The sequence below is a fragment of the Sarcophilus harrisii genome, chromosome 2 (assembly GCF_902635505.1).
Source record: "Sarcophilus harrisii chromosome 2, mSarHar1.11, whole genome shotgun sequence".
Classification (NCBI taxonomy): Eukaryota; Metazoa; Chordata; class Mammalia; order Dasyuromorphia; family Dasyuridae; genus Sarcophilus; species Sarcophilus harrisii.
In genome coordinates, this window is record NC_045427.1 from 622,971,584 (window position 1) to 622,998,229 (window position 26,646).

The following is a 26,646-nucleotide window of genomic DNA, read 5'->3' on the forward strand; positions in this document are numbered from 1 at the left end:
CCAAGGGGTTTTGGTTTTATTATAGTTAGCTGCTGTTGGTTAATCATTCAGTCATATGAGCCCATGGATCATAGCAAGCCAATGTTTTCCACGGGACTTTCTTGGCAAAGATACTGGAGTAGTTTGCCATTTTCTTCTCCAGTGGATTAAGGCAAACAGAAGTAAAGTGATTTGCCCAGAATCACATAACTAGCAAGTGTCTGAGGTCGGGTTTGAATTCGGGTTTTTCTGACTTCAGGCCCAGTGCTCTATCACTATTGTGAAAGTCCACTGAGTCACATTATAGTTAGCGACACTATCAAAACAAAGCTTATCATCCAGTTTTTGAATTAAACATATTTTTGGCACCATCTTTGTGTATATTTAGTAGTATAAACCTAGGCAATAGACAATGGGTTAAGGATCATGAGTACCAAATGAGACAAGAGACTGGTTCTCTTGCTCTTGAAATCCAGGTTGATAATGTCCAATTATTTCATCAGGAGGTCCTGACATGAAGCACTTAACAAGTGCTTGTTAACTGACTAATTGACAGACCCTGTCTGAGATATGTAATAAAGTTTGTTTCTCAGAATGTAAAACAATCTGAGCTTTGGTGGAAGAAGCTCTTTACAAATATTTCAGAGGATCCTCACAATAGCCCTGAGAGGTAGATATTATTATTATTATTTTATTATCATTCCAATTTTACAGTTGAGAAAACTGAGCCATAAGAGTTTGTTTCTTTTTTTTATTGAAAAACGTTCCTTAATTTCTTGTCTCTCTAGAGCCTTATTTTTTATTGAAGCTTTTTATTTTCAAAACATATGCATGGATAATTTTTCAGTATTGACCCTTGCAAAACCTTGTGTTCCAAATTTTCCCCTTCTTCCTCCCACCCCCTCCATTAGATGGCAAGTAATCCAATATATGTTAAACATTATATCAAATCCAATATGTGTATACATATTTATACAATTATCTTCCTTCACAAGAAAAATCAGATCAAAAAAGAAAACAAATGAGAAAGAAAACAAAATGCAAGCAAACAACAACAAAAACAGTAAAAATGCTATTTTGTTAAGAGCTTGAGTTTCTGAGGCTAGGTATTCCTAACTCTATGTCTACCTCTCTAACCACTGCAACTCTTAGCTGCCTGTCTAACTTACAAAATAGATGACAGAGAACTGTGATAGCTCCCTTCAAAATGTCACAGATAAGGAAGCACTTAGATCAACTTAATTTTTTAATTCAATTCATCAAACATTAAGCACTTCTTATTTATGGGACACTTGTGCTAACTAGACATTGCAGATACACACTTACATCCTAGCTGTGCTTCCTCCCCATTCTCTAGGGTATCTTCTCTTACATCCACCCTCCTTACCTCCTACAAGTCACTGATACAATCTATCAAAATTGACCCACCTTCTAGAATTAGGTCTTTGCTCCACATCCCTGTGAGCTGATTTTAGGGTAAAGAAAAGGTGCCATTTCGAACAAAGAGGGATGGTACCAGGAGAGTAGAGCTCACTGAGTGCCAGAGCAGGAAGGGGATTGGGTGAGGGGAGGGGAAAAGGGTGGGAACATGAGCTCTGTAGATCCTGCCCACCCCTGAAATGCCAAGAGGGCTGAGCCTCAATCCTTCACCCTCCTCCCACCTCCTCATCTTGGGAGGAGTCCTTCCGATGCAGCCGCAAGTCAGGAACCAGCATTGCTTCTGCACCCTCTCCTCTATCTAGGAAGAAGGTCTAGAATCTGCCATCTGCTGGGGTAGGGTTCCCAGGATCAGCACCATAGATCCGGACAGCAGCAGCTCTCTGAAGGGAAGTCTAGTCTTGGAGCTCACTGGGTAAGTGATTCACCATCAGAAAGCTGAGGGGGGGAAGAGAGTGGGAGGAATTGGGAGGAAGATGTTTGGATTTCGAGCTGAAAGGGATTTTTGGAGATTATCCAGGTTTCTAAACTGCTAATTTTACAGATGAAGAAACTGAGCCTCAGTAAGGCTAAGTGACTTGTCGAAAAGCACATAATCAGGGTTTTTCCCCATTACACTCAGCTTCTGACCCTAGATCTGTTTTCAGTCTCAGAACCTGCTTTCTGAACCATAAGGACGAGGAAGGTAGGGGGATGGGCAAGGAAAAGGGACCAGAAGAGGGGGTTGGGAAGAGAAAAGAAAAAGGAGGCTACTAGGGGATGTAGATGGACTATAAAAGGGTCGCAATAAAAATGGGGGAGGGAGTGGGACCACTGGAATATGCGGACAGAAAGATATGGGAGAGCTAAAGGATCCAGGGATGGTGACAGAAGAGTTCCAGGAAGGGAATGCACTAATGGCGGGATTGAAGAGGCTAAATAATAGTGGAAGATCCCTTTTTTCCTGGGCTGCTATCAAGCTCCCTTAATTGTGGCTCCAGCCCTACCTCATTCCATCCTCCAAATTCCTTCTTCTCATCTCTCCCTGTTTTCTCTTTCTCTATCCTACCTCTCTTCCTATCCATCACATCTCTAACTTCAGGCTCTTCTATTCTTCACTTTATACCCTCCTTTTCATAGCCATTCTCATCTTCTCTCCCTTGTCCCAAATTTTCTTCCTCGTTCAGTGCTATATTAATATCCCTTTTTATCCTTCTCCAAGACACCCCTTTTCTTCTTCCATTCCTTATTTCTCTCCCTCCATGTTCCTTCTATTCCCTCCATAATTTTTTATTCCTTCATTTAACAACTTCCATCCTTTTTTCTCCTGCCCACCTCTTTTTCAGATTCTCAAAATGGACCCCAATGCAGACCACTCATGCGAGTTCTTAACAGCCATTGTTTGGGGGGGGGGCAATCTGGAGTTGGATGGGGGCCCCAGTTTTTGTTTCAACCTCCTTTCCTCCCTAAACTCCCCTTCCTCAATTCTACCTACCCCTAATGAAAAAGGAGGGGTAAGGAAAAAATATAGTCTCTTCCTTTCCCCCACTCAAACTGGCTGTAGAAGATTCTCCTGGGAAGTGGTTCCTAGAGAATATATTCCCAAAGCTCCCCTAGGAGAGGAAATAGTGCTCTGCAGCTCTTAAAGGGAAGATAAAGATTATATAAGTTCTATGAGACCAGACAGATTTGCTGTTAAGCCAATATTGTCCATGTCCACGTCAAACTCATTTCTTCCTTAAAACTACTGGACAGGAAGATAGCTTGGAGGATGAACCATGGCATTTAAGAGGTGGGTAGTGAAAGGGGAAAAGAGCACCATTAAAGTTGACCTCAAAACCTAATTCCATTCAGGAGTTTGGAGAATGTGTCTCCACCTCCATCTAGGAAAATAAAGCAAGAACAAGTGGCCCCCTCCCAGGATCAGGAATTCCAGTAAAAAAATTGTTAGGGACTCTGGAAATTTACCTCATTTGCCACGATACATCCATTTTCTAAGCAAACAAATTGGTTCCAGACAAAAGCAACACAATCAAGATTAGGGAGATCAAGATAGGAAGACTTGAGTTCAAATGTCTCCTCTGACACTAGCGGTGTGCCCCTGAACAAATTACTTAATCTGAATATCACTTATCTTATGCACTAAAATGGGGTTGGTGATTACTATAATACATACTTCACCGGGCACTGGGAGACTAAAATGAGACTGAATTTAAAGCAATTTTCAGATTTTAAAGCATTATATGAATACCAATTATTACCAGCCTCTGAAATACATTTTAATGGGTTATAATTGACACTAGACCTGGTGTGTAAGGAGCAGGAAACAGAAAGAATGAGGAAGCAGGAATGATTTAGGGTGGGGACTATTTTATTTCTTGGCATTTCCCTGAGGGTAATTCTGCAACAATTACCAGAGTTTTCTCAGAATTGAGTCTCATGGTGCAGAAATTCAACAAGCATTTATTTAAAACACCACCTGCATACAAAGTGCTCTGCTGGGTTCTTTGGAACTCACTTAAAGTTCCAAAGTTTGAATGTTTGGGTTTTTTTCTTTTTAATTATATATTGGGGGAGGGGGCTGTTCCCTCAAAGAGTTACAGTTTAGTAGAATTCAACATAGGTAATAAGTGTCATGAGGGCACAAAGTATTAAGTATCCTATATGCTATGTGGTGTGCTGGATGGTCCCTGTCCTTTTGAAGCATACGGTCTAGCTGGGGAGATACGGCATGTATACCAATGAATATAACCCCAATTATGCTAAATACTACATATGGGAGGGCCCGCAATGTTATCAGGTCAGATGAAGATGACATTTTTGGCTGGGATATATAAGGAAATAGGAAAGGAAGATGACAATATGGGCATACTTGGAGGATGCTGAAAGAGGGATGGAGAAAAAAACAGCATCCTCAACTATGTCTCTATAGCCATCCTCACTCTCAATCCCTATATAAGTCAAAAATAGATAAGACTGGGGTTTTTTGGGTGGACTTGAATTTACATACAGCGGGATCTGATTTGTGTCTTCTCCAGAGCAACTCTGTGCCTTACCTCTGGACCACTCCTGGAGGATGAACCCAGAGAGCCAAGACTAAGAGGACAGGGTTGTCCCATTGGCTTTGAACACCAGTGTACCAGCACTTCCTCTGCTCCTCTAAGGGACCAGCCTTATGACTTCATTCCCTCCCCTCTCCCATAGGTTCAAAGTTCCAGTTCTGAAGATGAATTGGGCAACAGTAACATGCTGGACCCTTCTACTTCTGGCTGCTTTCTTTTGTGAGAATGTCACCAGCAAGGGAGGTCGAGGTGGAGCCCGAGGGGCAGCTCGTGGCAGGGGTCGAAGCAGCAGCAGCAGTCGGGTGAGAGTGAAGTCTGCCCCTCGCTACAGTTCCTCAGGCTCAGCCTTCCGAGTTGCAGCGGCTGCCTCAGCTGGAGCTGCGGCAGGGGCAGCTGCAGGAGCGATTGCTGGGGTTGCCGGGAGGAGAATATCCGGAGAGGTAGGCATGAACGACGGCTTGGAGACAGAAGTCTACTATGGCAACCAGACGAGGGAAGGAGTCTACAGCTTCAGATGGACATCAGGGACTGACCATTGGGGCATGGAGCCCAATCTCAGTCTCTGCTTGACCTGGGTTTCTTTCAGTTGTTTCCTCTTTAGAGATTAGCTTTTCTGGGAAGGTCATGATTTCTGCTTCATGTGCCATCTGCCCCACCCGTCCCTTTCCACCTTCTTCAGCCTCACCTTCTTGTCCTAATGGTTTCATCTTTTATTTTCTACAATAGCTTCTAAGGAGCTGTGCTAATTCCTTTCCTTTGAGCTCTTTCTTAACTGCCAAAAAACCCTTAATGGGTTTTGAGGATGGTGAGATGAGCCAATGAATCCAGGCCCAGAGGTGAAAGAGCACCAGGTCACACCTGGGACATGAAGAGGACCACTCTAGGTAATTCTTGTACTGAGGGTGAACCACCTCGAAAGATGGGCATTTTCCCCAGTTCACTCTTTTATGGCATCAATAGCTGCCCACTGATGTAGCCCCATACCCAATAGCATTAATCCCCAGAAATAATAGTTCTCCCCATTTCTTCACCCTTAAGGTCCATGTTATAGGAACTGACTCATGTAATTTCAAAATGGTTCTTACTTATCCAAGTGTTTGGAGGTGCTGAGAACAAGAGAAAATCCTAATGTTCTATTCCACCAGATTCTAACTGCCATGCCCCAACTCTCATACTCTCTTCAGAGAGGAACCTAAGAGGTGCTGAGCCCAAGCCAAAGCTCAAGCCCAATGACCAACACCCAAAAAGAGCGCCAATGGATGTTCTGATATGTAAATTGAAGCCAAAGAGAGTTGGGGACACACCTAGAAGCAGAGGTAACATTGAGAGGAGTGCTTTCTATCACTCAGATAAGCAACAGCATCATCCCAGAGTTTCAAAGTGAGGGAAAACTTGGCCTGCCTCTCATACTGCCCTTTCACATGAAATCATGGGGCGTAATTTAAATTTCAACAAAATCCAACAGAAGAGGGGACAATTTGGTAGGGCCCTAAAAGAAATTCACTTGCTACAGAAAAACAAAGGTGTCTCTGAATCAGCATTTCATTAAACCAAAAAAAGGAATTTATTTCTAATGGTAAGGGGCTTTGATGACCCTGCCAAGGACATTACAAAAGGGCTTCTGTTCCTTGGACACACTTTCTCTCTTTGGCTTTACTCCTCAAGTACAGTCCAATGACCAGATTTATCTTCTGGAAGTGGCAACACTTAGCCACTCTGGAAATTGATGAGCACCTCATTGAAGCCTCACTTCCCTGCCTCCTGGATTTGTACCCAACATCTGATTGAGGAGTTTGGGAGATCAAGATCTAATACTCATAGAGTATGAAATAAGAAGCTAAATTTTTTAGCCTCTCTTTAGAGGAGAAAGAAGTATTACATTTCAACTTGAATGTCTTTTTCATTCAACATTTTTTTTTTTGTTTACCAAGATCAGTTATTACACAACGAAGTCCTCAACCATCACCTGTAGGGATTTAACTGCTAATTTCTACTATTCCTCCTAGAAGTAAATTTCTACTATTCCTTCCCTAGGAGTAAAAGCTGGTTTCTGATTCATAGAAAGGTTTTTCAAACTCCCAAGAATCTTTCTCCTGAGTGACTCATCATGAAGATTAATGAAAATGGAAATCTTGTCTGAACCAAGCTTTAAAAAATGCAAACATCCCACAAAAGTCAAGCCCTCAGGTCTAAGGACCAAGTTCCTCTAGTTGACAAGTAACTAACTTGGTTTTATTTCTGTTCAGATGCCCTTCAAAGAGAAGCCTTGAAAGAGAGACTGAGGAAATCTGGATTTCATTATCCAATGGGGAAAAAAAAAAATCAAAATTGAAGTCAGTTTTAAGGCTGGGTACTCTATATAAATTGTTCTGGAGATTTAAGGATAGAACTTATTTCCTTGCCCTCCTCAATAAAATCTATTATAATTTGCCACTTTTTTTTTTCTGCCAGCAAAAGGAATTCAGTGAAGTGCAATGTAGAGACCTAAAAGAATGTTCACCTACAAAAAAAAGTTAAGTTCATTACAAGAATGCAACATCCTAATTTCAGAAAATCTTTGAGATATTTACTAAAAACCAATGTTTTATTTCTTCCTGGCCAAACTGTCTTATTTTCAGGTACCAACATGAAACTCAGGAGAGTTCATCTTTCTACAATTCAGCTATTTCCCAACTATTTTCAGGGTCTTTGTACCTAACTAATCATGCTCTCTCATCCAAAAGAGTAAGAAGTTCTGATTTTTAAGACAGTCATTTAATAACAGAAAGGAGAGAAAGGTCTTCAGTATCAGAGGAAAAAGTTTTTCTTCCTTTCCTAAGAGAGAAAATTAAAATAACAGGTGCACAGATTTTTTTGGCATGCCTCCACCAACAAAATCTTAAAAGAGGGTCAGCATGATCTTTGGTGCTTCTGGCTAAAGAGCCAGTCAGGGCAGCACTAGACTGACAGCTCAGAACCTGAGCTTTGGAATGCTAGGCCTGCAGAGGTCTTGTGCCTTTTGGACTTCTAATACAAAGACCTAAATACCTGCTTCTCCTGGCTATTCAGTGACTTGCCCAGGACTTTATTATAAAATAAAAAAAAGTTTCCTTTAACACACTTAACGGTTAATGGAAGTGAAAGGGCCTGTAACAAGAGATCAAGCAAGCAGCCAAAGACAAAAACTTTTTCCTAGGCAACTGCTTCATTGTTTCCATAATAAATCTGGAGGAACAGACCCCAATGAAGATTCCAAAAGGACAATGAACCAAGCATTTTTTCTAAAGGTCTGAGCACTGCTGTATGTCTCCCTTTATTTGTCTCTCCCTTCACACTATCATATCCTATCTCTATGGTGAGAAACCAATGTCATAAGCATGGGTCTATCTCTGCATGCCAAGATGACGCTATATTCATCATGACTTTAGTCAAATTTGGCAGAGAGATGGTGGTCCATGCTTTCACCAAAGGTTCCACAGGATACTCCATGTACCAAGGAGTGGCCTGCCAGTGAATACTAAAGTTGGGAGGGAGAAGGAGGGAGCAGGAAAATGGGCCTGTGCAGAGTCTAACTAATGAACTAGGAACCTTTTTCTAGTTCTCTAAGATTTATGGGAGGCCATGGAAAAAAATTTAAAAGCATAGATGGATCGATATCTATACTGCTGGAGGAGGAACACACCTCAATGAATTAACAGGTGTACTAAAATATAAAACCAGCAACCCTGAGGTTTATATTTTCTTAGTATCTGAATTATGAATCTGAATAGAAATCATTTTGAGATTTTACTACTGAAGGTTTGTCTAAGACAATAAGAAAATTAAGGGGTTTGATATTTTCTTTATAGAATTGTTAAGAGAGTTTCTTGAATAGTAATCAAAGTATTTTTTTAATGGTGTTGGAAGATTAAGCAGATGAGCAGTGAAAACGGTTCCAAAGCTTTAGTCAGGAATCTCCACCTCAGGAGTGATATACATTTTTCTGAACTCTCCCTTTAACAGCTATTTTTGCTATTGTTAGAACCGTCATCTAAATCCAAATGCAAGTCAACTGCTTTAACAAGTCTGCTGTTTAAACAAAGTGAGATGAGTTTCTATAGTAACTTTACCCTCCAGATGGTTTGAAGCATGACAGATGTACCACTAAACGATAAGGAAAAAACTAAAACTACATGATCAGAGATTATATCAAGGAGGTCAAATAATGTACCTTATATGAGGATTCACTTGGGTAAACATTCTAAACATTAAATACTTTGAAAATTGGAAATGTTTACAGTAGGCTCATATCAGATATCACATCGATATTTCTCAAGATAGGGTTAATTTTCTTTAATTTTGGCAAATTTGAATATGGAATATATTCAGTATTTAGCAATGATCATAAAGTTTTATAATTATTACTTTTGTTTCTCCCTAGTCAATAATGTCCCTAAGCCCCATTTTCAGGTGAACGTATAATCTCAGACAACTGACTTCATTCTCTGAGTCTGTTTTCTTATCCATAAAGTCAGAGACCAAATGACCATAAAAAAAGACTATGAAAATATAGTGCAATGCTGTCAAAACTGCTACATGATCATCCTTAACAATGATATTAGAATGCATCAGAAAAGGCCCACCTGTGGTGTTTAGAGTGGACAGATTTGGAACGGGTACAAAGAGTCCAAATATATCTGTTCTTTTTAACATTCCAGATGCCATTATCTCCTTATAGTATACCAAGAGTTCTTAACCTGAAGTCCTTGAACTTTTAAAAATATTTATAACTATACTTCAGTGTACTTGGCTTCCTTGGTAACCTTATAATTTTTTTTTTTAAACTTAAAAATATTATTCTAAGATTGGAGCCATAGGTTTCACCAGACTGCCAAAGGGAACCATGATGGTTAAGGTTAAAGGTTAAGAACTCCTCCATAAAAAAACTCAAATAATTTATTTCAATAAAATTCTCCAAAAAAACTTTTAATAAGGCAGAATTCAATTGACTAAAACACTATGAAAATATATTCCTTTTAATAAGCATTTGTTGAATGACTTTTCCCCACTATCTTAATTGTTGGTTAGGAATAGATTAAATTTTTTTTAAAATAAAGACTACAATTGTTCATTTATTGAAGACTGGAAGGAGCTTACAGGCAGGTCTGATGTCTTTAGTCTTAAAATTTACTCTATTTGACATGACATATATATATATGCAAATCTGACATATATGTGACATATGACATACACACACACACATATATATATACATCTATATATGGCTCACTGCTTGAATGACTTTTTCCCAGGCTTTAATTAATTATTGTTGCAACAATGGAATTAATTTAGCTGGACTTCCTCCCTACAACACAAGATGGATGGCAGCTGTTCTTGTATTAAACCACAAGGTATTTTTCAACCAAATTTGTTCAAGTTTTTAATTTATGTTTTGAAGGTACTATAAAAATAAATCATTATATTAGAAAACTGGTTATTTCTCAAGCAATGGACTCTCTAGAATATTTCAATAGCAACCATGAACAGCAAGTTCCTAACAATAAACTTTTAAAAATAACTGGCTAAGAACATTTCAAACTAGTGACTTTCCTAAAAAGGAATTTAATATATGGAACAAAGCTGTAGGTGGTACAAAGGTGGTTAGTTAAGAAAGTATCCATTTAAATGGTTCATAAGCAAAAATGTTGGGATAACTGCTCAAAGTTCTACTTTTGGCAAAACCATTGACTTTTTGGCCTGGAGTACAGCTGATTCAGATGATAATCAAAATCTTCAACAAGTTAACTTAAATCAAATCAAAGACTCGACTCTTTCTCACAGCTTGCTATCAATGATTCAAAAAAGTTTTTTTTGTTTTGTTTTTACTTTTAAAATTCCTTTATTATCCAAATAGAAAAAGGATAAAGAGTTCCTGTAGGAATACACACAGTATCTGAAGGAGACTCAATGATTAGCCCACTACATGGATCCTAGGCCTGAGAATATATTTGTCATTGATTTAGGGAGAAATCATAAACTATACTTTATTATTCTGCCAAGATATTATGAAAATCAATGCCAAATCCTCTGATGTTGCTGCCCCCACCAAGACAGCAGCTACTTCTTGGACTTTGGTTTCAAAGTTTCACCTTGAGAGCTAGAAGAGACCTCTATTCCAAAATCACCTATTCCAACTCCCTCATTTTACAGATAAGGAAATTGAACCTAAACAAGCCGAGTGACTCGCCTGAGTCACTCCAAGAGTAGGAGCAAAAAAAGAATGTTCCCTGCTCACTCAGGAGGCAGAACTGTGTTTTCCTGGGGCTCTTCCAGAATAGCTGTGTCGAACATCACTTGACCCAGTAACCCATTGCGGAAGCTTCGAATGAAGTCATAGGCTGCTGCAGAATAGTTAGGCTGAATGACATTAACATCACCTATGAGGTAAAAAAATAATGTAAGTACCACAAGAGCTCACAACCCAAAGTCCCAAGACTGCAGTATAAAATGATATCATTGTTGAGAATTTTTTTTTTGGGGGAGGGGGAAGGGAAGAAGAAAGAGGAATCCCAAATAAGCAAGACTGAGTTTAACTTATTATACAGACTAAGATTAATCTGCCCTGGCTCTTGAGGAAACTATTGATATCTTCTATACGCCATGTCCTTGCACATCTTTTTCCATTTCCCTCTCTTCTTTCTTTTTTTATTCTTTTCAATTCTTTTTATCTTGCTTATGAGTTGCCAAAGGCATTCACAGCTCTGCTTGCTTCTGTTGGAAAAACAGACCCACCTAGAAGGGCATTCTCTCAGCCCAAAGCATCTTTGCCACTGAGGCTGCTTCTATAAAAAAGCAGGAGGTTGATTACCTTCCTGTTCTTGGAAAGAAGGCTTATGGTTGCCTTCAATTAATCACTTCAAAGAGCCCTCTGGAAGCCACCCCTCAGTCTGCATCCTCCTCGGACTCACCAGTCCCTGTGAGCACTTTCACTTTGTGAATCTTCTTGAGTTTTATGGCAATCCTCTTCAGCACACTTCCTATGTCATCACATGCTTCCCCCAGGTCATAATGCTCCACATACCTATAGCATCCAGAACACCAAAGCCAAACATAAGTATTTAAGATATCAATAAAAATACCTCCACAAACAGCAACTGTTCAAAAAACATGTTTTGAAGAAATAAAATTCCTATGAAGGTCAAAGTTCAAGAGTCAATCAGGTTCACCAAAATCACTTTATGCAACACCTAATCACAGAACCTCAGGGCAGAAAGAGTCTCCAGAAGTCCCCTAGTCCAACACACAGAAGAATAAGAATCTCATCTAAAAGACATAGTAAGTAACCAAGCAGCCCCTGAGCACTTTAAGAAGGGGGAATGCATGGCCTCACACAGGAGTGCGTTTTTTCATTCTGATCTCCAGCTGTCAAGAGAGGCAAGATGGCTGGAAAGCTGGCCTCCAGATATGCAGATACTTGCTGGTTGGGTGAGCCTTGAACTCTTCCGTCCTCACAGCCCCCAGCAACTTGCTACAACTCAACCCCCAGAGCACCAATTTCTCTTCTTTAGTAAAGAGCCAGCTAAACAGTTTCTTAGACCAATTAAATAACAGTTCTAATAATTTCCCCTTCTATTCCCCACACTCCCAAGAGTCTATTCTCAAGGACATACCTTCCCATCCTTGGTCATCACCTATTAATATCCTTCCTAAAAAGTGGGTCTCAGACCTGAAATCAGTATTTCAGATATGTTGTGACCAAAGCAAAGTTCAACAGGACTGTTCCTTCCTATTCCTGCATAATTAGCCTCCCTTGAAGCTGCCAAAGATTACAGAAGCTTTTTTGGCTGCCATACAATGCTTCTGAGGTATACTGAGTTTGGAGGTCACCAAATACCCAAGAACAATGATCTAGGCATGTCTTGCTCATAGTCTACTTGCAAAGTCCTTTTTTTTTTTATTCCAAGCTCAAGATTCTACATTTATCCTGTCACCTGAGATTTGGTCAAGCATGACATCTAGTCAAAATGTTTATAGGTCTTTATTCCACTTGCCAATACATTATTACTCATAGCTTTGTGTCTAGAAAACTTTCCTAATCATTAGAGCTATACAAAAGTGAAATGAGGTAACCCAGGGGGGAGCAGATTTCCCCTTAAATGGAATTCTTCAGTCAGAAGTCAAATGACCACTTGTCAAATAAATTGCAGCAAGGATCCTTGACCAGACTAGATGACCACTGAAATGATTTCCAATTTTGTCACTTTGCGACTTTGACTATATAAAGATGATGACAAAAACCCCATAGTAGATGAGTAAGACTGAGAAAAGTCCAGAAGGTAAGATCATTCTAGACAAATTTAATATGTAAGAGATAAATGGGTAAATGCCATTCTATTTTTTACTTACCGGAACTGCTGCTGCTTATTAAGTGAGAAAAGAAGATAATCAGCAATAATATCTTCTCCTACCAAATGGTCCAATATAGTTCCTATGTGAAGAAAAAATAAAAAAAAACAGGAGAACATGAGTCCCATTGAGTGCAGAACTGCCCAATCAATCTATTAGAAATACATAAAAATTTGTACACAGAAGAAAGACATATAGAATGTGGCTGGCTGGAGAAGGAGGCACTCCTAGTAAGAAAACATCTCCAGTTCACATGGGTAGAATATGCAGGAGAGAATAATAGAGAGAAAAAAAGAAATAGCTATAATCAATCTGGCCCCATCTTGAAGTAGCATGTATAAACCAGGTACTACATAAGAACTTAAATATAGCTCACCACAAGTGGCGAGTTTCAGTCCTGTCTCTACATCCGGGATCCGTGGAGCAAGCACACCAGGAGTATCCAACAGGAACATCAAAGGCCGTTCACACACCTGGCTGGGCAGAAACAGAATCTATCATCAAGACAGAGCCAATCACTGAACTATCATATAGAAAAATAATCCCAAAAAGAGGATCCTCTTTTTACTCTGCCAATAGTGAAAGCAACAGTCATGGCACTTGTTGCCCACAAGGGCACACAACTATTACTACCAAAAAAGGCTGACCTTGAAGCTACAAACCTAACTAGTCTAAGAGCTGCAAAGTCAGGGTCCCATTCTTGCTGTTCCACTGACTTCTACGATTCTCGTTCTAGTGATTCATTGGTCCTCTCTGAAAATAAATAAAGAACAACATCTGCAAAATAAGAATATTACACCGGCAGCTTTAGAAAATGTAATCATCCTCGCTTTCTAAAGAAAGATATTGGGTTGAAAGCATTAATATTGATTTCAGGAATCTACGGTTTTGATGGTATATAGATAGACTACTGGCCCCTAAGGCTTAGATAGCCTAAATAAAGAGTCATCTGCCTGCAAGTAGCCTAATGACAGGCCAGTATGCAATCAGGTAAGCTGGTACTTAGGCAAAATAAAGATGCTGTCACTGGGCTCACAGTCCAAACCCTGCCAGACCGGGAGACGATACACAAGCTCACACTATTTGGCCTATCGCTCCAGAACCCAAAAACCAAAGTCACAAAGAAGCATCTGAATAAAGTTTTGGTGCTACCCAATAAAGACAGTAATAGAGCTCAAATTCTCTAATAGACTCATCAGCTCTCTGACACAAGTGATTCCTTACCAAGACATAGATCACAGCTCATCTTTGCCTGCTGACTCCAGTTAATGCTTGTCCATGTTCCACCCTCTCCTCTAAATTCACCCCCCTCAGCCTGAAGGAGAACATGCTCAACTTTGCTTTCTTTCACAAAAAGAACAGGGGAGGAAACAAATAGTTTGTTCCATTGTTTACACCTCCTTCTCACTAAGCCTTTCTTTTTTCAAGAAAGTACAGACTGGGAAGGAATTAACTCTTAATACGAGAGGCAGAAAGATGCAGTGATAGAAGGCTGGCCTTGCAGCCAAGAGGACCTGAATTCAAGTTTCTCTTCTGACACATCCCAGCTGTAGGATTCTGTGGGCAAATAAATCACTTTCAGTGTTCTAGATAATGAAGACTATAAATTACAGAGAAAATGTTACAGTTTCTTCATCTGGCAGTTCCCCAGAAAAATGAAATCACAGATTTACTGCCTATACAGTCCTCATCATACAACCACTGAGAACATCTCATTGAAGAGAACATTTTTCTTGTTCAGAATTCAAAGTACTTTGCTAAACGATACACCTTTATCTTTAACTTCAAACTCAGTCAGATGGATGCTGGCATTTAGTTCTCTGCTACAAAGCAAATCCTATACCTGATTTCAGTTAATTCTTACAAGCAAGTAAGGCAGAAAACACCATAATATTAGTTCCAAATTACAAATGAGGAATCTGAAACTCAGAAAAAGGTTAATAAGCTACTCATAACAGGATGAAGGCACAGGCTTCCATTCCAAGGCTCAAAGAGCTTTGCACTAGAAATCTTCTTGGATCACCATGGGATCTTAGTACTGCAGGGACTAAATCCCTTTGCATACACCTTATACTGGATTCTGCTTCAGAAGTCACTATATTCAGGTCAAGTACTATTACATTATAATCTTTGTTTTACAACCACAGGGATGAAAAAAATGCTATTTAAATTACTGGCTCAATGATGAGTCGGATTAGAATACATCTCTAGCTGGATGAATTCCATGGAGTCCCAATGAATTCAGCCATATATTGAAAAACAGCATGCTGAACAAGGTCCAACACAATTTGTGTATTAGAGGGTCATAAAAGAGTAGTCTTCTGTTCTACAAGATGACAATTCATTATGCACCATAATCATTTTTGTCAAATTCTGAGAATCAAAGATTTACTTCCCAGTTAATTTTTTTTAATCCATGCAGCTAAAAACAGCTCCTCCCCTTCTACTTCTAGAGTCATGAAGAAAGGAATGATTTGGATCTCTTGCCCCAACAGTCAAATATACATACCTGAATTTTGGACATAACTGCTCTCGTTATTCCAGGATCACCCCCCACTCGAGAGGCTTTTCCTATCAGAGAAAAAGAGAAAATCAAATTCATAACAAAATCACTATGTAGTCTAGAAATTAAATTCAATGCCACAAATATTTATCAAGTGCTTGGGGGAGCTAGCTCAGTGAAAGACTGACTGTCTAGAATTTAAACTATCTAATTACCAGTGAAATCCTCCCCTACCCACTCCATCACCATACACTAAATCATTTATTGAATGGTTACCATGTAACTAGAACTGTACTGCCCTTCCAAAAGTTGAAAATTTCATTCAAGTCCTATAGACTGAATTTTAATTTCAAGTGTGTCATAGATTTAAAATTTTTGATGTACTATAAACTGTAGCCACATACTAACTAATGGCTGCCCTAACAAACAAGATTAGGGTTAAAAATGCAAAGCAACTAGAAAAGACACCCATTTTCTTGTGTGACTCATAAATGAACTCCAATGGTAGTTCCAAAAAGAGGAATTCCAAATGTGAACAACAGAAGTAAACCTCTCTGGATTATCCATTTGGCTTTCCAAGGCAACGACTCTGAAGGTCAGTCCCTAGGATGTAAAAGTTCTTCAGAGCCCACAATACTTTGGATTATCCAGTCCAGTTTGCTTTAAACATAAATCATTTAAAGGAATCATCAAAGCTTGCCAAAAAAAAAAAAAATTCCCATTTCATAAATGGGAAAAAATGTAGTAATGGAAATGGTTTTGCTCAAGATAAAATATAAAGCGAGGAGAAAACTTTCCAATGGAACATTAAATTCACTATACAACACAAGGCTTTCAGACAGGGCTCTTACTGGAAAAAAGTATTAGGATAAACCTCTATGAGTTTTTTTGTATATAGTATTTTTTTTCTTATGTCAATGGGAAGAAAAATACAAAACAAATCTTCCCGTTTATTTTTTCTCTGACAGTCTTCTCTGCTCCCCAAGTCTGTTTCTCCACAGGTAAGCAAAAAAGAATGAACCATAATAAGAAACCAGTACCTTTTTTAAGATGCTGCCTCCTGAGTGAGTTGATGAGTGAGGATTTGCCCACATTGGGCACACCAATCACCATGATACAGTACTCCAGGTTCTGCAATAAAAAGCTGAGTAAAAAAGGGAAACCGAGTACTCCTACAAGACAGGCTCCAAGGTCACACTAGACTCCCTTCTGCTGATAGAAGTATCAGAGGAAAGCTAATCTCAGGATCAGTCAAGAGTTTAAACAAGGTCATTAATGTTTTTATGGGCAGGAATGAAGAAGAGAGTATTAAACTACCATAATACAGAAGGTTTTGGTTCCTTTATGCCTCACAAATGTATTTTCTTTGTGGCCCACAGTTCCTGACCTACTCTGAATTATATATCTGCCACATGACAGATTTATTACAGAACTCCTCAGCACTCTTACTTCCCAATTTTCGCCCGTTCAGCTGACCTCTCCTCGATGATAGCGGTAGCCACTTTCAATCAGTTCAGTAACCGTTGGAACAATCTGCCAAAAATACAATAAAAAAAAAGTTAGAAAAAAAATCAGCTATATGGGGTTGATCTTTGGCTTCACAGAGTAGTAAATTTCTTCTATTTAAGGTTAAGACAGCAGAAAATCCAGTATTCCCCTTCCCCCATTCCCTCCCTTAAGGGCACAATTGATGATGACCTCTATATCCCATCTGCTTTCCTACACAGTTTTAATATGAAACTTGTTTTCTATTTTCATTTGTAGAAACAATGATTTTTTAAGCACAGATCCAGGAGACCCAAATCTCATTCTGTTCTTCAACTTTTAGGAATAATTTAACTGCTCTGTGCTCTAATGTCACCACTCATAAAATGGGTGAAATTTTCTCTCTCATCCAGGATATTTTACTTAGGCTTTATTTATAGAAGTGAAATGTAATTGAAAACATCACTTAACACTGAAAGAAACAGTCTAAGTATGAAATGCTCTCTGCCAAAGGAACCTTATGCATTGATGCTTTGCTCTTTCAATTTTCACTAGAGGATGCCTACAGAAATTGATCCTAAAAAAGAGATACAGGAGGCATTGACCTAAGAGATTTATAACTGATAGCAAAGGCAACTGAAAAGTTAAATTTTCTTGAAAATAATTAAGTCTTTTTAAAACTCAAAAAATTTATATTGCTATCTACCTTTACAACATTAAACAAGAAATTTTGAAACAGAAGAAAATAAAATACCTGTTTTATGTTTTCGTCCTTTAAACAATTGGTAAAAATTACATTTTTCACTCCTTCTTTGTTCAGACGCCCCAAAATTTTCTAAAAAAAATAACAAGATAACTTCATGTTAAATAATAACTACAAGTAATACTGGAGCCAGAAAAGAGATAGTAAAACATACCTCTCTTCTCAAAGTAGAGGGGATGAGGACTACTAGATCACAATATTGCATATATTTTCAGTCACTCAACTGAGTGGCATCTTTTTCTTTGTATAGGGAACTAACACTTCTACAGTAACAAAGCACTTTAAATTCCCCACAATTACCTATGAAGTAGGCATTATGATTAGCCTCTTTTTCAGAGGAGAAAACAGGCTGAGAGATTGGAAAGGCTTGCCCATGATCACCCACCCAGGCAGCACAATTCACTCAACTCTTCTTGAGGCCAGAACTTTACTGCACCCCCAGCTGCCAACAAAAGGAAAGGGCAGTCTGGCTCCTGCCACTCCTTTCTCTCCTATTGCCCCTTCCACTGCTCCCCTCCCCACAACTGTGATGGGAAAATAATGAGCATCAATAAAATATTTCTTAAAAGCCGTATTAATATTCAACTAAAGCTGCAAATGTGAGCACTTAAAAATACTAAGTATAAATTGGTTGTTCTCAGGGGAACTGTAACTGCCTCATGTTACACAGCAGGGATGTTTCTAATTATTAGTTAAGACAATGAGATGACTGCACAGCTGGGGTGAGGGTCACATTATGAAAAATACCACCAAAGCCCAAAAGTTGGGTTGTGAATTTCCTAAATGAACAATAATAGTGTGGGTTTGTGGTTTAATGTTAGTCTAGAAAAGACTGCAGCTAAAAGTCACATACTTAGACTTTCTGCATTTCAGAGGTTATACAATGGACTAAGTAATTTGAAACCTATGATTTCTATTGAATGTCAACAAAGTTACTGTTAGTAATTTAGCAAAATATCCAGGTGTAATTTCAAAAGAAATCTTACTCTTTGTTAAATGGAAAAGAAACTTGAGAAGAAACAATTCAAAACAAAGTATCACTGCAAAAAATGTTCCATGATACCTGGCTTCTAAACCACAGATTAATGGGAAAAAACCGAGGACAATAGACAGCATGGGAAGAGCATCTGCAGTTAAGAGGATCTGGGATCATGTCCCACTTCTTATGATCACTACATGAGTCACTTTTTATACTTCCTGGGTTTCAGTTTCCTCACTGAAAAAATGAGGGTCCATTCCTACTCCCAATCTATGATCACATGATCCCAAAGAGAGGATTCTGGTCCTGTCCAGTGTTTCTCTGCCACTAATTCCCGTGTACATTCTGGGAAACGGAAATCTCCCTAGCTTTTTTTTCTATTCCACATGCAAAATGAGTTTGGGCTTACTGATAATTTCCTTTTAGCTTAAAAATCATTTCATTAAAGGATTTCAACATGACTGAAGTTGAAAGAACTCAGAATGGTTTTACTTGGAAGATCACAACAATGAACAGATCTAGACATTTCAAGTGTCCAGGCAAAATCCCTCAATGGTTCCCTACTATTTAACATGAAAAGTCACATTCCTTAATCTGCCATTCAAAGCCTTAAACTACCTGGTACCAACCAAGCTTTCAAAGCTGTGGTCACATTATCTGCTTCTCTGAGTATTGGAATCAAAAAATACCATTGCTTCTGAAAAGGGAATGTTCCCTGACAGCCCTATAACTCTATTTATTATCCCTCTAAGGACTATCACTCTTTTCTATTTGTATGCTCAGCACTTAGCAAGAGGCCTAGTAGGTAATAAGTACTCAATAAATGCTTTTCATTAATTCATTTGTGCTTTTGTTAAAGCTATTTCCTATACCTGCAACATCTCCCATTCCCACCATGCTGAATTCCTATCTACACTATGAATTAATTTAAAGTATGTCTTTCCCTTCTCTCCTCATGTATAGTTATTACTTTGTATTATATTTATGTCATATCCCCTACTAGACCACAACTTCCACAAGAGCAGGACTGTATCTTATCTCTATATTTCTCCCAGCAACTAGCACAGTCAGCATTTAATAATTAATCTTTTCCAAACTAGTAAATTCACAAATAAACTGGGCTTTATGTAAATACTTCCTGTAATAGGAAACTGTCTCCCAGTCCAGCAAACTCCATTTTCAATTATCTCTATTATAAAGAAATTAGTCTATTGAACCTGCTTTCTTGAAATCTCTATCCATTGTTCCTAGTTCTCCTTTCCCCACACATGAACTGGAGTTAAATCCTGTTACTCATAACAGATCTTCACAAGTCTCAAGTCTTACCATGTCCTTCCAAAGGTGAGTTCTTCCTAGGATTAAACTCACCCCTCTTCTCCTTCTTCTCAATTTCCTAGATTCTTTGATGTTCCTCATGTGACATGATTTTGCTTGTTCTCACAATTCCGGTCTCTTCAACTGGACATGTATTAGCTTATTACTTTCTTTGTTTTAAATATACTTCTATTACTATCTTAGTGAATGTCTTTTAGTATTGTTTAAGATTGCATTCTACTGTATTAAAGAAGGCACTTTGGAACACTTTGAATATGCTGTGATGCTCATACTGAATCTTTCTACTGACTGAGAAAACAAGGAAAAATAGGAACAATGTGGTAAGGTAAAGGAAGATGCCAAAATTCTTCATTTTTAAAAGGTGTCTTTATAAGAAGATTTTGAGGCTCGATTTTATGTGTTATGACAGGAATTACTTTATGTCACTTTATAAAAAAAAAAAAAAAAAAGTCATTCCTGTGATAACACAAATGTAATAAAAAGAATTCCTGAGAAATTATATGCAAGTAAGATTTTGGTAGGTGAAATCCATAATTAAAATGCACCATGGAAGTTTGCTATTTGAAGTAATAATAAAGATCATTTTGTAAAACAGCAATTCTTTTGTTATATCAAGTAACTGCTCTCCAGACTACTATTTGCATAAATCCATTCTGCACTTGATTAAAGCAATATACCTGACAAAAATTAATTTTAAGGAACAGTAAATAACAGTGCTGAAGATGACTATAAAAAATATCCATACCTGTTTCTCTTTAAGATCTGCCAAATCCATTTTGTTAAGTACAAGCAGGTGAGGTTTAATTCCAAGAGTTTCCTGGAATAAAGGATTGCGACCAGATAATGGAATGTTCCAAAATTAAGGGAAAAGTTTTTGAAAATACTTAGATATTTCCCAAACACATAAACCATTTCTAATTTGAGTCCACCAGAAGTTGGCTTCTTCTTTTGAAACTCTCAACAAGGCAACATAATAAAGAAAAACAAATCTCATAATATGGTTCCAGTATTCAAACTAATACATTCCTATCTATTTCCAACAGAACCAATGTCCTTTCAATACTGTTTTCAGTGGACCATAACATCACTTTGTTACCTAATATCTTATCCTTAGTTTAACATTAAAGATCATTTATACAGAATTCTTCCTCTCTTAGAAGGATCTCTCTGAATGAAGATGAAAAAATATTAGTCGCTCAAAAAGAAACTATCAGTACTTTAATTATCATGTGAAATTATTATCTTTGCTTTCTAGTGACAATCAAAATGATAAATAATTATATAAATTCTCTCTATGGAGAATCTGTCAACTCACAAAGGGACAAATTCCATTTGGGCTGTTCTACCTGAGAACTTTCATTTTGATTTTTTTTCCTTACTTATCTTTCTGGTCTGTGGGTAGTATCAATCAAGCTCTTACCAATATCAAAATTAATCACCTTCTCCCAACATACACTATAGGCCTGTTAAGGTTCATAGCATAATTAGCCTAATGGATGACACTGTATTGTTATGCGCCAGAACTCTGTACTTAAAACAAGGATTCTTATAAGGTGCTAATTCAGTGGAATTGATGATACAATGGTTATCTAGTTTAACATGATGATTAATAGTTCTCTAAATTCAGTATGATTGATTTAATCTTACAACAAATAATGGTTTCCTAGTGATATAATGACTACTTTATACTCAAAATAGAGCATATAAAGCTGAGACAAACTCAACCAGAGTGAGTGCCAGAGAGACTCAGAAGGGCCAGATACAGACTGGGAAGGGTGCTCACAGAACCAAGGTGGCTGGCCTCATGCACTTCCTCCACTGAGACCAAGGATGGTCTAAAAGGCTCTCCAGAAAGCTGGCCCGGGCCCCAGGGAAGGAAACTAGATTGTGAAGGAGATAATAAAGGATTTGGGCTTTAACACCTGGGTATTCTTGTGGTGATTACTCTACTGAAAACAAGGCTGCTCCCAAGACCTTCAGAAAACCAACAAGAACATTACCCTGTATTTACAGTTTTTTGTTTTTTTTTTAACAGAACCCAATAGGGAAGGGGCTGACCAAAGATAGTTCTAGAAGCTCACAAGACCAAAAATGCAAATAACTGAGGTGAAGAAATAGTGGGAAAGACAAGAAATGATCAAATACAAATACTGAGAGACAAATCCAAATGATTTCCCTGCCTTCCTATTAGCCATTTTCTTTGAGGAGATCAGTACTACAGAAGGATATCCGAGCATCGTGCACTTCAATGATACAGTCTACCAGCTTCAGGCTGCTCTGCATCTTCTTAAGACCTGCAAAATAAAGAAGATGCTAAGACAGAAGAAAAAGTTCTGCACTGGAATAAGGAGATCTGGGTTCAATCCTACTTCAGAAACTTAACAGCTATGTAACTATGAACAAGTCACTTCACCAATAGCAACCTTTGTTTCTGTGCCTGTTAAATAGAAATAATTCTTACAGTATATAAACAATACAATACAATATAACTAACACCCACAGTATTTCACAGCACCTCATAGAGTAGTATTTTACAAATTCTAAACTCTTCAAACATGTGAGTCATTAATTACTTAGTGCATAAGGGGCAACCAGAGAAGATGGGGTGAGAATTAACCTGAACTGTCACAAGATAGCAATTCCAAAGAAATTATTATTCACCTGGACGGCATACAATTACACGCAGCTCTGCATACGTTTATTAATCAGTTTCCATTTCATTTTAGCAGATTCCCACTCAATGTAAAGAAAGCCTTCCAAACAATTAAAACTGTTTAAAAATGCGGTGGCCTGATTCCAAAGAAATAAGGTCTTCAAGGAAGGGCCGGGCATGTCACTTGTCAGGGAAGACTGCCAGACTGAATACCTAACAGAAGCCTTACAGCCTGTTGGGATTGGACCAGAAACACCTCTAAAATGATTAAGAGATTTAATGACTGAGTTTGGGCCACTAAGAGAAATGAGAATTCATTGGAAGGTCAGAGGCAATATCGAAAGCACTCCCCAAGAAATCATTCAATGAATCAGTCTAATTAAAAAAAAATGATTGACAAGTTCTTACTACTAAACAAAGAGCCTGACATTCACCTGTCTTCTCATTCATCTTCTCGAATTTCGCTAAGAAGGCCCGTCTAAGGCGCTCCCCGCCTAACTCAGACCAACGTTATTTTTCTGACTGACCAGGGAGGAAATCTGCTTCGGCTGCGCGCGTTTGGTCCCCGCAAAGAGAGGCCCGAAAGCCCTGCTCCGGGCCACTTAAAGGGGAGGCTCACTTCCAGCTAAGCGAGCAGGCAGGCAGCTCCCCCAAGCGGTGGCCCCTCAGCTACGTCGGCGACAGGCGGAAGGCTGGAAGGCGGGCACCCAGCGACCCTTCTGCAGCCTCGCCTCTGCGGCCCGGAGCTGCGGGACTCCCGTCAGCCACGAGCATTTATTGGCCGCCTGCTGCACAGAGTGACAACTGGCCTTTATTAAGCGCCTACTGTGTGCCAGGCACTGCTCTAAGCATCAGACAGCCGATGCTCTCAAGGAGTTCACAGGCCCGTAGTAGAGGGGGGCTATCGGAGGCGGGGGAAGTGTTGGGATGTGTAGGTGCAAAGAACCTACAGGGCCCAGCAAAAGAAAGATCTCGCGTACACAACAAGGGCTTAATAAATGTTGGTGGCGCGGGATGTTCCCGCGCATGCCCAGATGGCGGGGGTCGGAGGCCAAAGCGGCTTCGCGAGTGAGTAACGCCGCGTACTACGATTCCTTCCGACTCTCACCTTTGGCCATGTGTCCCGGGAACCATCGCGCCACCTCTTGGCCCGCGAAGGAGAAGCCGCTGCGCCAGGAGGTCACGGCCGCGCTCCACAGCGCGCCGGCCGGGACCCTCATTCTCCGGTCTCCTGGAGCTATCCCGGCGCCGGGCGGGACACTTCCGGCCGCGGGGCGGCGCGCATCCCGTGGCGCGTCCCCCGTCCCCTGTCCCCTCCCTCGGCGCACCTCGGCGCCTTTCGTTCCGGGTTCCGCGGGGTCCGGGCTGGCAGCTGCGCATGAGCCCCTGACTTGCGCTCCCCTTGCAGTTACAGCTCCTGCCTCCAGCCGGCTTACTTCCCAGTCAGAGGAGGAAGCGTGCAAGCCACTTCAGAGGTCTTCCAGAATGTTCCCCTCATTAAAGCAAACAGAAACGAGTTCAAATTCAGCCTCAGACACTTTCTAGTGGTTACGCCGGGAGAGTCACGCCTTCTGCCTCAGTTTCCTCATTTGTAAAATGGGAATAATAACGGCCCCTCCCTCCCGGCGTTGTGAGGAGTTTTACAAACCTTAGAGTGCTACAAATGCTTCTGTTTTCATTCCTCCTAATAGCAGTAACATCTTTTTAATTGTTCTAATTACTCCTATTAAAGCCTCTTTAAATGGTCCCCGGTTTATCCCCTAGGTGGCTCCCTTGGTATATGGTTGTTAGGGTGTTGTAAGCTTCTGGAGGACAGGGGCTTTTGCCTCTTTTTGCCCCCAGCGCTTTGCACATTTCCTGACACAGAAAAGTGCCCAATAAACGCTGATGAACGGATCTTCAGGCTCAGATGCACGGCCCAACATCATAACCTTCCTAGCTTGGTGTGGATAGTTGGAGGCTTGTGTTCAGCTGACTTAGGGAATCCAGAGTCACCTGTTCACCTGGAGAGGCTGGAATACAGAAGGACTTTAATATAGGGACATTCCCTGTCCTTGTTAAATTTTATCTTTATGGCAACTACTCATTCTAGCTAGGGCAAATTATTTTAAATTTTGACTGCCCCTTAAGATTTCTCCTCATTTCCTACCTTTTGCAGATTTAATATACTTTCTGTCTTCACCCAAATTATTTAAGATTTCCTCTAGGGTTGACTCAGCCATTAATTAATCCTAAGTAATTCAAACAGCTGGCAGATCACTTAGTGCACTATTATAGCCTCAGTACAGCTCCTGGCTCTCGAGTCCCTCCCATACCCCACCTTTTGAATTCCTTTATCTGCCCCGCCCATTTCAGAGATGGATAGCAAAATCCATAATTCTTTTCGTGGGCAAATATTTTATTAGTGCAGAAAAGCAGACACTGTGAAATACCGTTTAAAACTGGCTGAGTGAGTAATTGAAGCCAATACTTTTTTTTCCTACTCCTAGCAGACTAACCACTACATAAATATTTGATTGGTTTACTTTTGTCAGATCCCCTTGCCAAAACTACCCTTCTCCAGAGCTAAACCCCCACAAGCAAGCTGTGCCCTGAGCCTGGCATAACAACAATCCTTTACATTCACCTTCTAATTAATTAATTTTTAAAATTATCATTATATTATTATTTTGTTGTTGTTGTTGTTGAGGTAATTGGGGAGGTGACCTGCTCAGTGTCACACAGCTAAGAGATGTTAAGTGTCTGAGGCCACATTTGAACTCAGGTCCTCCTGACTCCGAAGCCAGTGCTCTATCCACTGTACCAACTATTGCCCCTACACTTACCTTCTAGATGAACATAGCTGCAGCAAAATCCCAGAATTGTTTCATACGAGGTGGTACCTGAGCTTGGACAAACACCTGTAGTTCCTGTCCCATCATGAAGCCCTGCTGTGAAGCAAACTTGCCTTATTGTTGCAGTGTCAGGGCCACAGTCTACTCCTCGGCCATTGCTGTATGTATTAAGATTTGGCTTCAAGAAAGCCACTTCCTCCCAGAGGAGGCCAGTGTCTAGTTTCTCTTCTCCAAAAGAATACAGAAAACTTGTTGGCTCATAACCACTCTTAGCTCTTTGGTTTTTTGTTTTGTTTCTTAGAGTTAATCGTGATTGTGATGACTTGTGTGAGCTCTTTGGCATTTTCAGAGTTAAGAGCAGTTATGTAGCAGCTATGGTTGCACACTGTGACTCTTTAATCATATTTTCAGATTTGGCACCATATTGAAGAAAATGTCCCATTATTGATCCATTATCATTATGTATCTCATTTACCATTAAATTTACTCATTAAATCAAATAGACTGGCATTATTGTTTACATTTGGGAATTATGAATTTTTTTTCTACATATATGATATTGTAAACTTCAAATAAACATCCTTGTATTGATGGGTAGCCTTTAATGGGAAGCAATAGTGAATCTATAATTGAGAAGTATCAGATGATTGTTGTTGTTCAGTTGTGTCCCTCTCTTCTGGACTGGTTGACCATTTCCTTCTCCAGCTCATTTTACAGATGAAGAAACTGAGGCAATAGGGTGAAGGGATTTATTTACCCAAGATCATACAGCTAATGTGAATTCACATTTGAACTCAGGTGTTCTTGATTCCAGGTCCTGCACTCTCTCCACTGTACCATCTAACTGCCCCATTTGGTGATTAGGTCAAACTTACACATTTCTTTCTCTTACCTTAATCTCCTAATAAATACCTGAATCATTATCTACTTGTAAACAGAGAAATAGCTGCTAATTTGTCAAATAAGGTGAGCTAGCACCAGTTAAATACAAAAAGCAAAACATCTTGGAACTAGGAGAAAAGAGAATGTCATTATGAAAATCAAATGAAATGATGTACATAAACCACTTGGCTGACCTGAAAGACCTCATCAATGTCAGCTACTATTACTCTCATTCCTCACCCTCAGTATTTCATCTACCAGTCAGAATGACCTCCACACAGAATTCAGACGATCGAAGTACTGTTCCTAGATTGGCCACCATTGGATCCTGTAGCTATAAGTTTAAGACTGTCTGGAAATTTTATTTTATGGTCCTGTGAAACTAAGTCAC

General features: G+C 39.4%; 2 protein-coding genes across 5 annotated transcripts; one reads left to right on the forward strand and one right to left on the reverse strand.

Annotated features, from left to right (window-relative positions):
• The first annotated feature begins 1,721 nt into the window (after positions 1 to 1,721).
• Positions 1,722 to 5,058, forward strand: SPRN (shadow of prion protein). Its single transcript, XM_003754944.4, is given in 3 exon segments — positions 1,722 to 1,831; positions 4,600 to 5,027; positions 5,030 to 5,058. Coding segments are annotated over 2 exon segments (435 nt in total). The 5' UTR covers positions 1,722 to 1,831; positions 4,600 to 4,621.
• Positions 5,059 to 10,290: 5,232 nt separating this feature from the next.
• Positions 10,291 to 25,791, reverse strand: MTG1 (mitochondrial ribosome associated GTPase 1). Of its 4 annotated transcripts, none has more exons than XR_004232555.1 (11): positions 25,365 to 25,787; positions 22,116 to 22,180; positions 20,632 to 20,736; positions 17,564 to 17,644; positions 16,801 to 16,857; positions 16,365 to 16,455; positions 15,331 to 15,392; positions 13,198 to 13,298; positions 12,822 to 12,903; positions 11,384 to 11,496; positions 10,291 to 10,852 (listed from the first exon to the last, which is right to left on the reverse strand). XR_004232555.1 is itself a non-coding variant. In XM_031956676.1 (11 exons), exons 1-11 carry the CDS (start codon positions 25,714 to 25,716, stop codon positions 10,707 to 10,709), a joined length of 1,251 nt encoding a protein of 416 aa, XP_031812536.1. In that variant the 5' UTR covers positions 25,717 to 25,731; the 3' UTR covers positions 10,291 to 10,706. The 4 variants fall into 4 exon arrangements, 3 of the variants coding, with proteins under 3 accessions (XP_031812536.1, XP_003754987.1, XP_031812537.1); XM_031956676.1 differs by having other exon boundaries at positions 13,198 to 13,294; positions 25,365 to 25,731; XM_003754939.4 differs by lacking the exon at positions 25,365 to 25,787 and adding an exon at positions 23,648 to 23,848 and having other exon boundaries at positions 13,198 to 13,294.
• Between the last annotated feature and the right edge of the window lie 855 nt (positions 25,792 to 26,646).